Below are 17,252 nucleotides of genomic sequence, written 5' to 3' on the forward strand. Positions count from 1 at the left end.
TACTATTTTGAGGCCCTCGGTATGTTTATCATAATCACATAACTAAAATAAAACAGTTTCTTGATCAAATGTCTCTTTAGCTATAAATGACAATATTATTATTACGACTTAGCCAAAAGGAAAGATTGATAAACTATAGAGTTTTACCTCCTGCCAAATTGTCATTTCTTTAATAAGACATGAACTATTTTTTCTGAGGCCCTCCAAGTACCTACAAATCCAAAATGTGGCCCTGCAAAGGGTTTGATCTACTGTAACAAGGAAGGGCTGTTGCATCTTCTCTCCCAAACTCTTTCTTAGCTAGCACAGCTGCCTGGGTTTGCTCAGCTTCTCAGCAAAAGGCAGAGCACAGAAGGGGGAGTAAGTCCAGGCTCTTCTCAGCTGCTCAGCTCCGGCTGTGTGACACAATCGCATTTTCTGCACCAGCAGGAAGCCTGAGCTAATTGTCAAGAAGAGAGGGGGGGGAGTGATGGAGGTGGGGGGGGAGAGAAAGAGCCAAACTGGGGCAGGGAACTTGCACGGCCCAATCGCAAAGGCGCCTTCAGCGGCCAATGGTGTGAGCTGCGGCAGCCGGCGAATGAGAGGCAGGCTTACATCTGGACTGGGAGAAGGCTGGTGACAGGCACGTCGCAGGCAGGCACCTGGAGGCAGAGGAGGCTGCGCAGGTCCTGCGGGCGCCCGAGCACAGCGGCAGGAGGTGGGACCGCAGAGAGGGAAGATGCTGAGGCAGGAGCAAGAGCCGGAGCAGGTCGCAGGGATGCCTGTGTGAATCAGCAGCAGGGTCGCAGGCGCAAGGCAGTCCACTTTGCCCGGGCGTGATTTTTTTTTTTTTTTTTTTGGGGGGGGGTGGAGGATGTCCGTCTTTGCAGGCTGGGTCTCTTCTGCATCCTGCTCCTGAAAGGGGAGGAGGACGTGCAGGAAAACCACTTTGGCGCAGGAAACTTAACAGAGGAAAAGGCAGCTCAGCCCTGGATTTTCCAGACCATGTACGAGACCACCCAGAAGTCGGCAGCGGGGGGCAATTGCTGGGGTCCCTCTCGTAAGTATTTGCTTTGGGAGGTGCAGAGTGCCAGATCTCTATTTTTTTTTTTTAGGGGGGGGGGGGAGAGAGGACGGATTGAATGTTGTATCATTATTTTGTCTCTCTTACACATTTTAATGGGGTTTTGAAGGACCTGATTCTTGGCAGTGACCAGCCTCTGGAAAGTTAAGCACCAAGACGAAATAAGTGTCCGGCGATGGGAGGGGGGGGGGAGATCTGATCCTCTTCAAGATGTACGTTTCTCGGCTTTGATGTTGCAGCCATAAATCAGCCTTTTTCCTGCGACACGACCTTTGCATGCGATTCTTTAGCTCCCGGGGCTGGGGGTGGCCGCAAATTTGGCCTCAAATCGGAATCGAGCGAGAGCAGCTGATCCGTGCAGCTTCCAGCATCGAACGGAACGATGAGTCGCGGCCGAAAAAGAAGGCTGTGAGGTTGGGGGGGGAAGGGGGGAGCAAGCCCGAATTATTAAAGAAAACCTATTGCATTTCATGGCTGGGATGTTTTCCAATCTTGTCTGCAACCCATCACCTTTGTGGGGCTTAATCTGAATTTAGATTCGTGGAGTTTATTGTAACTCATCTCCTCCTCCCCCTTCTTTTTAAAGCTGGCTCCTCAGCTTTCTATACACTACCAGGAGGAGTTTTTTAAATAACTTTAAACTCCAATGAAAAAAAAAAAATTAGTATCTTCTCAGGCATTAAAAACAAGTCGGAAGGAAGCTCTGATTTGTTTTATCTGTCAAAAAAAAAAAAAGAGTGGCATACCATAGTCTCCAGTGCTCAGCAGGGCTGATGAAAGGGGTATTGGGCACCCTTCAGCCTTATGCCCCCCCCCCACCCTATTAACTTTCAAGTAGAGAGTTGTACGGGGACAGAAATCCCACCCATCCCTTCCCGTCACCGCCAGGATCCTCTCCGTCCCCACCCATCCCCGCAAATATCCTCTCCGTCCCCACCCGTCCCCGTCAGGATCCTCTCCGTCCCCACCCATCCCCGCAAGGAATTCCCTCCATCCCCGCCCGTCCCCATAAAAAGCAGCAATTACTTCTGACAGGATCATCAATTCCAGTTTCTTTTGTGTTTTCGCTGCTGTTTTCCTTGTTGAATCTCTTTGGTGGAACCCTTTTTTTGTTTTCTGTTCAGGTAATTAACTTATAAACCCCCTCTTTTACTAAGGCTGACGTGTCCATTATATTATATGGACGAACTCTGCTTCCAAAGCCTTCCATCCCCGTGGGAGTCCCGTTGGCTAGAGGAGGGTCCCCGTAGGAGTCCCGTGGGTTAGGGGGGGATTCCTGCGGGAACCCTGTGGGACCCGCGGGATTCCCGCAATCCCCATTCCCGTGCAGACCTCTACTTTCAAGGTCCTAATCTGTCCCACTCCCCTAAGACAATCATGCCTGTATATTGCATTCATGCAAATAATGAGGGCGGTTTTCAAGTCATATAACCAACTGAGGCCAGGATTTTCAAAAACCCGCGTTAAAGAGCGACGGTTTGCCACCGCAGCCGTTTTGACCACCGAATCTAAAAAAAAAAAACCCCCGAGACATTCTTAAAAAATCACACATGCAAATAAGATTGGCGGCCAGCAGCAGAGATTTCCTACTTTTGCATGTGCCCATGTGGTGGGCACATGCGCAGAAAAACGCCGTTAGAAAACCCCGAAAACATTCGCCTGCTTCACTATTGGACGAATGGAAGGGAGCAGAGGGGAGAAGCAACGTTGGCTTTTTTCAAGCGCGCATGAAACACGCCTGTCTCTCCCCAAAACTATTATAATTCAGGGTAAATCTTGTAATTTCTTTCTAATGTAAAATTTAATCAAGACCCACAGCCAGAAACCACAAGCGCTCAAGAAGAAACATTGGCTTTTAACAAGCGCGCATGAAACACACCTGACTCTCTCAAAAACTCAAAAGAACCGTGATTTTACTACCCTCCACTAAAAATATATAGATACACTTTTTTTTTTTTAAAATTAGCCACAGTGCTAGCACTGTAACGGCACCCCCGGACCAGTCGCTGCTTGCTGTCACCAAAAGCTGATGCCGCTCTTCGAAAATGCCTCGGCGATTTGTAAGAATCCACCGGAGGGTTCATTCCAATCTTAAAGAGCGCATTTGCAGGCCATTGTCGGAGACTGCTAGAAACCTCGCTAAAGGCAGAGATAATCTGCCGCTAAAACGCGTGCAGGCTAAACCGCCGAAAAACAGTTTCAAGTTTAATTAATTTTAATATACCGACCATCGACATGCACCTGGCCGGTTTACAATGCTAAAAATGAAAGGTTAAAATAAATTTTTGTAGGAGGGGGAAATGCGAACATTAAATAGAAAAATTAAAAATACAAACATGAGCTTGAGGGGAAAGGGGGAGGGGAAAGTTAATAACTACATCATTAAAAACAAATTAATTAAAGGGAAGAGGTGGGGAGGATAAAATGCCAGGAATGGGGATCGCTTCTTGCCCAGAATGGGCTATTTGAAAACTGCCCACCCTTCCTGCAGGTAAAAAATATCGATTAGTGGTTCTTTGAGTTTGTCTGTTCTGCTCTGGCTGCAGCTGTTCCTTGCTGCTCCCCCCAGAAGCTGCTGCTCTAAGCGACTGCCTGGCTTTGCTTAATGGTTGGGCTGGCTCCTATGCCCGGGGGGGGGCAATGGTTATCCTTGCAACACCGCAGATACACTTCACATCACAAAGGGCCTCCTGCTTTTGGTTTTTGATTTTCCAGCTCCTTCTTCAGTGCCCCTCAGGCATCCCCTCCCTCTCCCAGCAAGCAGGTATGCCACTATAATTAAAATATTTGGGAGGGAGGGAGGTGGGGAATAGATTCAACTGGCATTGCTCCTTTGAATAATTCTGTAAATTCCGGTAGAAACATAGAAATAGACGGCAGATAAGGGCCACGGCAGATAAGGGCCACGGCCCATCTAGTCTGCCCACCCCAATGACCCTCCCCTACCTTTCTCCTGAATAGATCCCACATGTCTATCCCATTTGGCCTTAAAATCAGGCACGCTGCTGGCCTCAATAACCTGAAGTGGAAGACTATTCCAGCGATCTACCACCCTTTCAGTGGAAAAGAATTTCCTGGTGTCCCTGTGCAGTTTCCCACCCCTGATTTTCCACGGATGCTCCCTTGTTGCCGCAGGACCCTTGAAAAAGAAGATATCTTCTTCCACCTCGATGCGGCCCGTGAGATACTTGAATGTCTCGATCATGTCACCCCTCTCTCTGTGTTCCTCGAGTGAGTACAGCTGCAACTTATCCAGCCGTTCCTCGTACGGGAGATCCTTGAGTCCCGAGACCATCCGGGTGGCCATTCTCTGGACCGACTCCAGTCTCAGCACATCCTTACGGTAATGCGGCCTCCAGAATTGCACACAGTATTCCAGGTGGGGCCTCACCATGGATCTATACAATGGCATAATGACTTCAGGCTTACGGCTGACGAAACTCCTGCGTATGCAACCTATGATTTGCCTTGCCTTGGATGAAACTTGCTCCACTTGATTGGCAGTCTTCATGTTCTCACTGACGATCACCCCTAAGTCTCGTTCTGCTTCAGTTCTTGTTAGGATCTCGCCATTAAGGGTGTAAGTCTTGCATGGATTTTGGCTGCCCATGTGCATGACTTTGCATTTTTTGGCATTGAAGCTGAGTTGCCAGGACCTAGACCAGCGCTCCAGTAGGAGTAGGTCGTGCATCATGTTGTCAGACATTGAATTTATGTCTATTATGCTTTTGCCCACTACATTGCTTAGTTTGGTGTCATCGGCGAATAATGTTATTTTACCTCGCAGCCCTTCTGCCAAGTCTCTTATAAAGATGTTGAATAGGATCGGGCCCAGGACTGAGCCCTGCGGCACTCCACTGATTACCTCCGTCATTTCGGAGGGGGTGCCGTTCACCACTACCCTCTGAAGCCTACCTCCAAGCCAGTTCCCAACCCATTTCGTCAATGTGTCTCCCAATCCTATAGAACTCATCTTGCTTAGCAACCTGCGGTGTGGTACGCTATCGAATGCTTTACTGAAGTCCAGGTATACGATGTCCAGGGACTCCCTAACATCCAGCTTCCTCGTCACCCAGTCAAAGAAGCTAATCAGGTTGGATTGGCAGGATCTCCCCTTAGTAAATCCATGTTGACGGGATCCCGTAGATTCTCCTCGTTCAGGATCGTATCCAATTGGCGTTTGATTAGAGTTTCCATTAGTTTGCACACTATTGATGTGAGACTCACCGGTCTGTAGTTTGCTGTCTCCATCTTGGAGCCTTTCTTGTGGAGTGGAATGACGTTAGCCGTCTTCCAGTCTAACGGGACGTTACCCGTACTAAGGGAGAGATTGAAGAGCGCGGATAGCGGTTCCGCCAAGACATCACACAACTCCCTGAGCACCCTGGGGTGTAGGTTGTCAGGCCCCATTGCCTTGTTAACCTTAAGCTTTGACAGCTCGCAGTAGACACCGCTGGGTGTAAACTCGAAATTACTAAAAGGGTCATCTGCGTCAACCCTTGTCTGTAGCTGAGGGCCGAGTCCTGGCGCCTCGCGGGTGAAGACTGAGCAGAAGTATTCATTTAACAGTTGGGCTTTTTCCGAGTCCGCTTCTACATAGTCTCCGTCTGGTTTCCTAAGACTATCCCGCCTGAGTTCTTATTTCTGTCACTGATATACCTGCAGAAATCCACCTTCTCATTTCTGTTTGGTTTTACTGTAACTCCAGCTGCCATTTAACAAACAATACTTTTCCTGTTACTTTTCTGTCTGTAGGGAATTATGAAATCATCTGTTCAGTGGAATAAGTGCATTCTGGGTATCGCTTGTGCCCTCTCTGCAAGGCCGGATTAATCAATAGGCCCAGTAGGCACGTGCCTAGGGCCCGAAACTGTGAGGGGGGCACGCTGAAGGAGGACGACTCACCTTGCCATTTTTTTTAAACAGCAATGGCCTCCCCCCCAGCATCAACGGTAACGAGCCCCCCCCAGCAACCCTTCCCCCCCATCGACTGCAATGCGACTGGCTCTGTTATAGGAAGGTCACGCGATGACTGCGTCTGCCGTTCCATCCCCCTCCGAGGTCACTTACTTGCTCCGGACCTTCCTGTAACAGATCTGGCCGCATCTGTAGGTACAGTGCCTACTTTCTGGGGCTCGTGCCAAGTCTTTTTATTTTTTTTTTTAATATATGTTTATTAAAGGAACAAAGCACAGGAAAAAACATACAACGGTCAGGTGCCAAGTCTAATCACGCACTCCTCTGAACTTGTTCATTCATGCTTGCGGTGCATCAGCTGTGTAAGTTCTTATCTTGATCACCATTACAGAGCATTTCGCAGAGAAGAAGCTTTGTCGCCCTAATAATCAGTATCCTTCCATTACCTTTCTGCTGTCCCTGCCCCAGTTTCTCTCTCCCTCATCAGTCAACTTTTTTTTTTTTTTACATCAAATTAATCGATAACCTCTTGCCTTCTGCAAAGGAGCTCAGAGGGCAGAGCCGGCAGCTGCAATGTTTGGAGGGGAAGAGAGAAAGGACATGGAAGGGTGGTGGAGGAAGAGAAAGGGGGCAGGGTGGTATCGAAGGGTTGTGAGAAGGATGGTACTGAAGGGTGGTGGGGCAGCGTGGTATGGAAGGGTGGTGGAGGGAGAGAAAGGGGGCAGATGCTGATTGAATTGGTGTGCAAGGAAAGGGAAGAGAGACATAAGGGGGAAGGATACTGGATGGAATTTGGTTGGAGGGAAAGAAAGGGGGCAGATGCTGATGGAATTGGTGTGTAGGAAAAGGAGAGAGAGACATAAGGGGGAAGGATACTGGATGCAATTGGGTTGGAGGGAAAGAAAGGAGACAGATGCTGATGGAAGTGGGGGAAAGGGAGAGGAGAGAGTGAAATGTCAAACCACGGGGGTGTAGGAGAGGGAAGAAAAGGAGAGGAGAGAGATGCCAGACCATTGGAGGAGGGAAGGGAAGAAGATGGATGCCACACCAATGGGGGGGGGAAGGGAGAGAGAGATGGAAGGGAGAGGCAGACAATTTCTGGAAGAGGCATAGAAAAAGAGCAGATGCCATATGGAAGAGGCAGAGAGAGAACAGACAGTGGATGGAAGGGGGTCCAGTGTACTTGTGTGCCTAGGGGCCCTCGATGAATTAATTCTGTCCTGCCTCTCTTTAGTGTTCATAAAGCGTTTTCAGTTTTCCGTTGGTTTCTAATGCCATAGCTACTGCAGAGCCAACCTGCCTGAAGAAGATCAAGATGAGTTCTTTCACCTCACAACATTGCCAAACAAAGGGAAGAGAATATTCCCTCTCTGGAATGTTTGTGGCTAGTGATGGTTGCTATGTGGGAAGGGCAAAGAGCACAGCTCCATTTTCTTCAGCTGGGTTGGCTTTGTCATAGATGACAGCAACCAAGCGGCAGTTTTGAATAGAAGACCTATCCCAGAAGAGTAGGTGAGTATCAGAGAGGAATGATTTTTATCCCAGGACAAGCAGGCAGCACATGTGGGTGACGTCATCCACGGAGCCCCGGCACATGCCCGGAAGAGGTGGTGGAAACAGAGACTGTCTCTGAATTCAAGAGGGCCTGGGACAGGCACGTGGGATCTCTCGGAGAGAGAAAGAGTTAATGGTTGCTGTGGATGGGCAGACTAGATGGGCCATTTGGCCTTTATCTGCCGTCGTGTTTCTATGTGAGAATATCTGCCTGCTGTCCCTGGATAACACGTGTTACAGTAAGTAACTGTGCTATTTTGTACTCTAGTCTGATTTGCATGGTGAGGGCAACCTATTTCAAGAGACAGATGCTTTTATGGGTCCTTCATGCCTTATGTAGTATGCGGTATATTGCATTTCTGCATAATGTTTAACAGACCTTTGTGCTATCTTCCTCTTACAGCACGGGCCGTCCTGGTCTGATCTGGTGGGATGTGTGAAAGCAGAGGGAGTGATAAAGTGATGCCCCTTGACCCCCAGAGACTGTGGCCTCCTCTCCACAAAGTAATCCTGTTTTATATGTGAACAGTGAAAAGGACACCACGGGATCGCCACTTCTTATATTTAGATAATCCATCCAATGTGCTTGAAATTATGCTCATCCGGAAATGGCCTGGTATGTCTCCAACTGGATTTGGTCTTCGTCTCTCGCAGAGGTTTCTGGTGTTGCTTTTCCTGTCCGGATTGATCACGCTTTGTTTCGGGGCACTTTTCCTTTTACCTGATTCATCTCGGTTTAAAAGGATCTTCCTTCCAAGGGCGCAAGCAGTAGAAGGCGAACCAGATACCCCGGCCAAGAAAATACTCAGGAAGGCCATAGACGGGGTCAGCCGAAAGCACGAGGTTCATCCAAATCAGTGGAAGTCTCGAGACAGGCTCAGGGACAGCTCGAAATTTATCACCAGTGCGGAAAAATTGGGTCTTAGAGTGCAAGCATATGGGCAGGAGGACAGCAGCCTTGGGAAGGAAGAAGAAGCTGAAAACACAGCTGCTACGGCCCAACAGGACAGCGAGAAGTCCTGGGAACGGAGAGATGAAGCTGGCTTGGGGTTTGATTACCAAAGTTTCCGAAAGAGTCTTCGAAATCCACCGCTGGGGAAGGGAGGCAAGGTGGAGGACTTGGAAACCTTGCAAAAACAACTGAAAATCAAGGAGGTAAAGTCTCAGTGATATATTTAAGTGCTGTTCAAATTAGTTGAGTCATTCCAACGACTTAAAATCCCCTGATTTCCATGTGCTTCTGTGTACACTCTGCATATCTTATTAAGCCAAAAGAGCGGCAGCTTTCTTTCTAATATTTTAATAAAGATATAGTTTAAAGCTGGCTTTCAACATAGCCAAGCACAGTACTGGCTGTGATTTGGAGCCCAGCTGCTCATACATAGGGCAGGATTCACTAAACCTCCAAACTGTGCACAATCCGTTTCCTATTGCATGCCTGCCGACTGCCTACTCATGTCAACTGTAAAATGTGATATTTTTTTTTTTCCTACAGGAAGGTCATTTCTTAGGTAGCAAGATGCCTGCCGCTCCCTAGCACAGAGCGTTTGAACTTTCCTGCAGGCGCACCTAGCCCCTCAGGTTTCAGAATCACCATCATGAATGTGCATTTAGGCAAAACTAGTGTAATGTCACAGTGACACGCCAACCTGCGGGCGGTTAGATGTGCAGATGCTAGAACTCTATAACCCGCTTGCACAATTGCCTGACTCCTCCAACCCACTCGTGGTTTTCAGGTTCAGGCCCCCCTCGGAATTGCACTCTGGAATTTGAATGCGTAACTTACTGACGAAGGGCAGTTACTCATGTAGCTGCCAGTTATAACTACTATTAATTATTTCTAGAGTAGGCAGAGTCAGGAAGAAGACAGTCCCTGCTCAAATGTTTTCACAATCTAATCAATCAAGACAGACAAGCAGCATCAATCAACATCAATTATAGTCAATCATTGGTTGTTAAGGCCAATTAGCAGCTAAGGACTAGGGGGCATGCAATGAAATTACTAAGAAAATATTTCTTCTTGTGTAAGAAACTCTGGAATTCATTACCAGAGAATATGGTGAAATCAGTTAGCTTAGCGGGGTTTAAAAAAGGCTTGGCTAATTTCCTCTATGCCTGGAATAAATTACCCGAGTTTGTCCGTCAAGCCCCTTCTCTTCCCTTGTTTAAAAGCAGACTGAAAATCCACCTTTTTGATATAGATGTCAGTCCTTAACCCTACTCCTCTGCCCTCCAACCCAGCCCGCAGATTAACCGTTCCCCTTGACTGTATCCATGACATCCTGTTTGTCTGACTTGCCTGTTTAGATTGGAAGCTCTTTTGAGAAGGGACTGTTTTCTTCATCTTTGTGACTCTATGCAGTGCTGCGTGCATCTGGTAACACTATAGAAATAATTAATAGTAATAGCAGCAATAAAAGAGAGATCCATTGGCCATTATTGAAATGGCTTGAGGAAATCCACATTTTATTTCTAGAATAAGCAGCATAGATCTGGCTGGTTACTTGGGACCTGGATTGGTCACTGATGGAAACAGGATCATGGGCTTGACAGACCTTCGGTCTGTCCCAGTACAGCAATTCTTATGTTCTTATGTGTGCCAAGTACAGGACAATTGAGTCATTGTGACATCACTGCTGAAGTTGGCTCTTAGGCACTGGTGGAATGAGGCATTATGATATCACAATCTCAGCTCTGGAATGTTGCTACTCTTTGGATTTCTGCCAGGAACTTGGGACCTGGGTTGGCCACTGTTGGAAACAGGATCCTGGGCTTGATGGACCTTCAGTCTGTTCCAGTATAGCAATTCTTATGTTCTTAATTCATTAACCCTCTCTTTTACGAATGCATAATGTGGGTTTTAGCGCCGGCAGTGGCAGTAATTGCTCCAACGCTCATAGGAATTTAATGAGCGTTAGAGCAGTTACCGCTGTTGCCGCTGCTAAAACCCGCGCTATGCATTCGTAAAAGAGGGGGTAAGTTATGTATGCTACTGTCCTTATCCTCTAAGCCAGTGTTCTTCAACCACCGGTCCATAGACCAGTGCCGGTCCACAGAAATTTCCTGCCGGTCCACAGGGCCGGCACGTGCATCAGGCCCAAAACAGTGTTCTTCAACCGCCGGTCCACGGTGCGATCGATGTGGCATTATCTTCGAGCCAGCTCGCTCTTCCTAACTGATTCAGTGCACAAAGCCACGGGCAGTGGCTCCTACGGGCATCCTGCGCCTGAACCGGAAGCCTTCTTTCTGACATTGCAACGTCAGAGGGAAGGCTTCCAGGTGAGGCACGGGACGTGCAAGGTGCAATTAGTACTATTATGGGGGCGGGGTCTGGGGTGGAGATTGGGTAGAGATGGGCGGGTCTAGCCCATGACTTAGCCCAGTGTTCTTCAACCGCCGGTCCACGGACCGATGCCGGTCCACAGAATAATTTTTTTATTTCTGCAGGTCTATAGGTGTAAAAAGGTTGAAAAACACTGCTCTAAGCTGTGTGCGTAGATCTGAATGCTGTTCATAGATTTTGATTCACAACTACTTAGACTTAGGGAGGCTGAGTTTCCACTATATGCAGATCTGTGGCCCTGTGCTGAGTCCTATGAGAGGCTCATAGTTTTAAAGGAGGGTCAGGGGCCAGATGGAAGTGACTCACACAGTGGCCAGGAAACTGGCTGATCCAGTCCTGGTTTTGCTATGAATTTAGAGTTCCAATTTCTCTGAGAAAGAAAAGAAGCTCAGAATGCACCGAGAAACACTTGGAACTGGATCACTATGTCAGGGTTAATTTCAGGTGCTGACATAAACACGCTCGGGAAATGGGCCACGACATGGCAAACACGGATAAGTGCAAGGTGATGCATGTTGGTAACAAAATTCTTATACACGATTACAGGATGTCTGGTGCGGTACTCACAGAGACCCCCCAGGAAAGAGACTTGGGAGTACTGGTCGACAAGTCGATGAAGCCGTGCACCCAATGCGTGGCGGCAGCGAAAAGGGCGAAAAGAATGCTAGGAAAGATTAAGAAGGGGATCACAAATAGATCGAAGAAGATTATCATGCCGCTTGCCGCTGTACTGGGCCATGGTACGCCCTCACCTGGAATACTGCGTCCATCACTGGTCATAAAGAAGGACATAGTACTACTCGAAAGGGTCCAGAGAAGAGCAACTAAAATAGTTAAGGGGCTGGAGGAGTTGCCATACAGAGAGAAATTAGAGAAACTGGGCCTCTTCTCCCTCGAAAAGAGGAGACATGATCGAAACATTCAAGATACTGAAGGGAATAGACTTAGTAGATAAAGACAGGTTGTTCACCCTCTCCAAGGTAGAGAGAACAAGAGGGCACTCTCTAAAGTTAAAAGGGGATAGATTCCCTACAAACATAAGGAAGTTCTTCTTCACCCAGAGAGTGGTGGAAATCTGGAACGCTCTTCCGGAGGCTGTTATAGGGGAAAACACCCTCCAGGGATTCAAGACAAAGTTAGACAAATTCCTGCTGAACCAGAACGTACGCAGGTTAGGGCAAACATAAGGAAGTTCTTCTTCACCCAGAGAGTGGTGGAAAACTGGAACGCTCCTCCGGAGGCTGTTATAGAGGAAAACACCCTCCAGGGATTCAAGACAAAGTTAGACAAGTTCCTGCTGAACCAGAATGTACGCAGGTAGGGCAAACGTAAGGAAGTTCTTCTTCACCCAGAGAGTGGTGGAAAACTGGAACGCTCTTCCGGAGGCTGTTATAGAGGAAAACACCCTCCAGGGATTCAAGACAAAGTTAGACAAGTTCCTGCTGAACCAGAACGTACGCAGGTAGGGCTAGTCTCAGTTAGGGCAAACGTAAGGAAGTTCTTCTTCACCCAGAGAGTGGTGGAAATCTGGAACGCTCTTCCGGAGGCTGTTATAGAGGAAAACACCCTCTAGGGATTCAAGACAAAGTTAGACAAGTTCCTGCTGAACCAGAACGTACGCAGGTAGGGCTAGTCTCAGTTAGGGCAAACGTAAGGAAGTTCTTCTTCACCCAGAGAGTGGTGGAAATCTGGTACGCTCTTCCGGAGGCCGTTATATAGGAAAACACCCTCCAGGGATTCAAGACAAAGTTAGACAAGTTCCTGCTGAACCAGAACGTACGCAGGTTAGGGCAAACATAAGGAAGTTCTTCTTCACCCAGAGAGTGGTGGAAAACTGAAACGCTCTTCCGGAGGCTGTTATATAGGAAAACACCCTCCAGGGATTCAAGACAAAGTTAGACAAGTTCCTGCTGAACCAGAATGTACGCAGGTAGGGCTAGTCTCAGTTAGGGCAAACATAAGGAAGTTCTTCTTCACCCAGAGAGTGGTGGAAAACTGGAACGCTCTTCCGGAGGCTGTTATAGAGGAAAACACCCTCCAGGGATTCAAGACAAAGTTAGACAAGTTCCTGCTGAACCAGAACGTACGCAGGTTAGGGCAAACATAAGGAAGTTCTTCTTCACCCAGAGAGTGGTGGAAAACTGGAACGCTCTTCCGGAGGCTGTTATAGAGGAAAACACCCTCCGGGGATTCAAGACAAAGTTAGACAAGTTCCTGCTGAACCAGAATGTTCGCAGGTAGGGCTAGTCTCAGTTAGGGCAAACGTAAGGAAGTTCTTCTTCACCCAGAGAGTGGTGGAAATCTGGAACGCTCTTCCGGAGGCTGTTATAGATGAAAACACCCTCCAGGGATTCAAGACAAAGTTAGACAAGTTCCTGCTGAACCAGAACGTACGCAGGTAGGGCTAGTCTCAGTTAGGGCAAACGTAAGGAAGTTCTTCTTCACCCAGAGTGTGGTGGAAAACTGGAACGCTCTTCCGGAGGCTGTTATAGAGGAAAACACCCTCCAGGGATTCAAGACAAAGTTAGACAAGTTCCTGCTGAACCAGAATGTATGCAGGTAGGGCTAGTCTCAGTTAGGGCCAACGTAACAAAGTTCTTTTTCACCCAGAGAGTGGTGGAAAACTGGAACGCTCTTCCAGAGGCTGTTATAGAGGAAAACACCCTCCAGGGATTCAAGACAAAGTTAGACAAGTTCCTGCTGAACCGAAACATACACAGGTAGGGCTAGTCTCAGTTAGGACTGCCGTGTGAGCAGACTGCTGGGCACGATGAACCACTGGTCTGACCTAGCAGCGGTAATTCTTATGTTCTTATGTCCATCCTAGCGATACAGTTCCGGGTTTCTTGTTTTCCTTCCCAAAGATTTTTTTAAAACCCAGCAACCCCAAAACATATAATAAAGAATTTTCTTTAAGCAGTAACAGTTGCAGAAAGTTCAGTACATAACCTGGAATGATGTAAAAAGACCAGTAAAATGGAAATCGAGAAAAGACACTTTTATTCAGAAAAAAATGACCTTGCTCTTTGAAAAGACGGGGGGTATATATTGCTTTTAGAGTCAGTGTGTCAGGTGACTCTAGGATGCCACAGCCTGGCTTAGTGAAGCTTTTATCCTACCTCAACTCAGTGGCATAGTAAGGGGAGTGGGGTGGTACGCCCTGGACACTGACTTGGTAACGGCGCTGGCGCCTGTCCCTCCTCTTGCCCTCCACCCCTTCCCTCATACCTCTTTAATTTTTCCGGCGTGAGCAGTATCACAAACTTTCTGCCAGCATCGGTGTCGGCTCTCTCTGATGTCACTTCTGGATCCCACGCCTAGGAAGTGACGTCAGAGGGAGAGCCGACATGACGCAAGCAGCAAGTTCGTACTGCTGCTCATGATGGGAAAATTAAAGAGGTACGGGGGAAGGGGCGCGCGCCCAGTAGGGGGGTTCAGAAAGGAGGGGGGGCAGAGGAGAGGGCACTGGAGGAGCACCCCCGCCCCGGGCACCACTCACGCGCACTACGCCACTGCTTTCAGAGTCAGCGTGTCAGGTGACTCCAGGGGTACCACAGTTTGGCTTAGTGAAGCTTGTATCCTACCCTCACGCTCCCAGTGTATGTAGGGATTTGTAGTTCCAGCATCTCTACAGGAAGCAAGAGCTACTAGTCTGTAGATACAATGAGAGTAAAACTGAGCCTGACTTGTTCTGGGATAACCTGGACATGTTCTCTTTTTAGAGGACTGTCTGGACTCCCGGGTGGACTTTCCAAAACCCAGCATTTGTCCGGGTTTTGGAAAGCCCCAACGAGTTCCGGCCACATCTGGAGGGCCTCTGTTCATGCACGGGTGACGTCGGACACATCTGCTCATGCTCCAGGCCCTTCAAACGTGGCAGAACTGGGCGGGGTTTGGAGATAGGATGGGGCGGGTTTTCCCCCAGAAAACTATGGTAACCCTAGGTCTGTACCCTCTGACAGAGCTCGTTGGCAGCATTGCTACAACTATCCATTTAGTCGTGTCCAACCCTTGGCTACTCTGTAGGCCAGTCCTCGCCATGCTTCCCTGTTTTCCACAGCTTCTTTCAATTTCTAGAGGTTCATTCCCATGTTGTTCTTGATGGTATCCAGCCAACGGGCCTTTGGTCTCCCCTGCTTCCTTTTACCACTGACCATTCCGAGTAGCACCTCCTTTTCTAGTGAATCCCACCCCCTTCGCATGTCCAAAATAGGTCAGTTTCTGTTCATGGCTATTCTTGCAAAACCTCTAGTTTGGATTTAGAGAGAGAGTTGGGGGAATTTTGTTTATTTCCGTGTTTCATGGCTCACTGCGGCACTTCAGCAACGGCATTTGGCAGCGCTCAGGCAGAGTTCTGTCAGCTTTTGCAGCTTTACGACACAGAACAGCAGCCTGGCTATGTGCCGCCATGGCTGGGTGGGCAGAGAAGGGATTCACCCTGAAGGGATGACACTTTAGAGGCTTTATGGTGGCGGACAAGCAATTAAAATAATCCCCTTGATTTTATGGTAGTGTGTGAAAGCACTGATAAAAGTAATCCTATCTATATAATGGAGTTCTGCATTTTGTTAATTATATGTTAATGTAAACTGCTTAAATTTTTCAAGGAAAGAGGCTTTAATTGAGCTAGAGACTGGCTCAGGACACAAGCATATGGACAGTGAGCCTTCTCCTCTAGGATTGGAGGACTCAGAGGATGAGGCCATCTCTAGCTTGATGATTTGATAGTGACTGGAAATTATTCTGATCCTTTCAGGGTATTTGATGGCTTGTAAGCGTGACCTGCAAGCATGCGATGAACACAGAGGATGTCCAATCAGAAAATAATGGGTATACATTGAAGGAACTAAGAACATAAGAATTGCCACTGCTGGGTCAGACCATTGGTCCATCGTGCCCAACAGTCCACTCATGCAGTGGTCCCCAGGCCAAAGACCAGTGCTCTAAATGAATCCAGCCTCACCTGTGTACGTTCCAGTTTAGCAGGAACTTGTCCAACTGTCTTGAATCCCTGGAGGGTGTTTTCCTCTATAACAGCCTCCGGAAGAGCGTTCCAGTTTTCCACCACTCTCTGAGTGAAGAAAAACTTCCTTACATTTGTACGGAATCTATCCCCTTTTAACTTTAGAGAGTGCCCTCTCGTTCTCCCTACTTTGGAGAGGGTGAACAACCTGTCCTTATCTACTAAGTCTATTCCCTTCAGTATCTTGAATGTTGCGATCACGTCCCCTCTCAGTCTCCTCTTTTCAAGGGAGAAGAGGCCCAGTTTCTCTAATCTCTCACTGTACGGCAACTCCTCCAGCTCTTTAACCATTTTAGTCGCTCTTCTCTGGACCCTTTCGACTAGTACCGTGTCCTCTTCATGTATGGCAACCAGTGCTGGACGCAGTACTCCAGGTGAGGGCGCACCATGGCCCGGTACAGCAGCATGATAACCTTCTCTGATCTGTTTGCGATTCCCTTCTTTATCATTCTTAGCATTCTGATCGCCCTTTTCGCCGCAGCTGCCGTAAATTGCGCGGACGGCTCCATTGACTTGTCATTCAGAACTCCCAAGTCTCTTTCCTGGGAGGTCTCTCCAAGAACCACCCCGGACATCCTGTATTCGTGCATGAGATTTTTGTTACCAATATGCATCACTTTACACTTATCCACGTTGAACCTCATTTGCCATGTCGAGGCCCATTCCTCGAGCCTTATTATGTCACATTGTAGCCGGCAAGCAACAGGCAGAGGGCCTGGGAATACTGGCCACAATTAAACTCTTGTGAGTCGCTGCGTGCCTCACAAGGATAAGTTCTTTCAGTGCTTAGTGAAAGGGACAGCCTCCAAAACAATAAGTTCAGTGTCAAATAAAGAATTGTTTTTAATTGTTCAAACCAAAAAAAAATACAGTAACTTGTTTGTCAGGAAATGAAATATCAAAACCAACGGGCTTTCAATACAAAGTAGACCCAAAGTTTAAGAAACAGTCTCTGGTTAAACCCCCCCCCCCAAAAAAAAAAAAATAAAAAATCCAAACTCAGAAAAAGACAACCCTCTTCCTCAGAGGTAGGTTCTCATATACATCATGGTCCAAATGGAGTTCATTACCCAAAAGAAAGGAAAACTTTTCCAACAAAATAAAGTCATAAGTCAGTGCAATGATACTGGCTTCTTCAGCTACCGAAGGCTGGAAAGACAGTGTGCTCCGTGTGGTCTTGAATCGCCAGAAATTAGGCTCACTATCCCACCACGTAACACGGGGCTAACCCCACTGTCTTAGCATACCATAGTACACTTGATTCAAAAGGGAAAGCGCAATTAAGCTTTCAAAAATGGAAAAACAAACTTCAAAATAAAAGTCCTTGCTTAATTCAGCATAGTGACAATCCA

The 17,252-nt window shown here is 47.7% G+C and overlaps 1 protein-coding gene across 1 annotated transcript in view; it reads left to right on the forward strand.

Annotated features, from left to right (window-relative positions):
- Positions 1 to 629: 629 nt before the first annotated feature.
- Positions 630 to 17,252, forward strand: part of MAN1C1 (mannosidase alpha class 1C member 1) — a 119,430-nt gene continuing 102,807 nt past the window's right edge. The window contains exons 1-2 of the mRNA XM_033956943.1: positions 630 to 1,039; positions 7,938 to 8,689. Coding sequence (XP_033812834.1) covers positions 8,129 to 8,689 — 561 coding nt within the window. The 5' untranslated portion in view covers positions 630 to 1,039; positions 7,938 to 8,128. The remainder of the gene's footprint in view (positions 1,040 to 7,937; positions 8,690 to 17,252) is intronic.

Source organism: Geotrypetes seraphini, chromosome 8 (assembly GCF_902459505.1).
Source record: "Geotrypetes seraphini chromosome 8, aGeoSer1.1, whole genome shotgun sequence".
In the NCBI taxonomy this organism is placed as follows: Eukaryota; Metazoa; Chordata; class Amphibia; order Gymnophiona; family Dermophiidae; genus Geotrypetes; species Geotrypetes seraphini.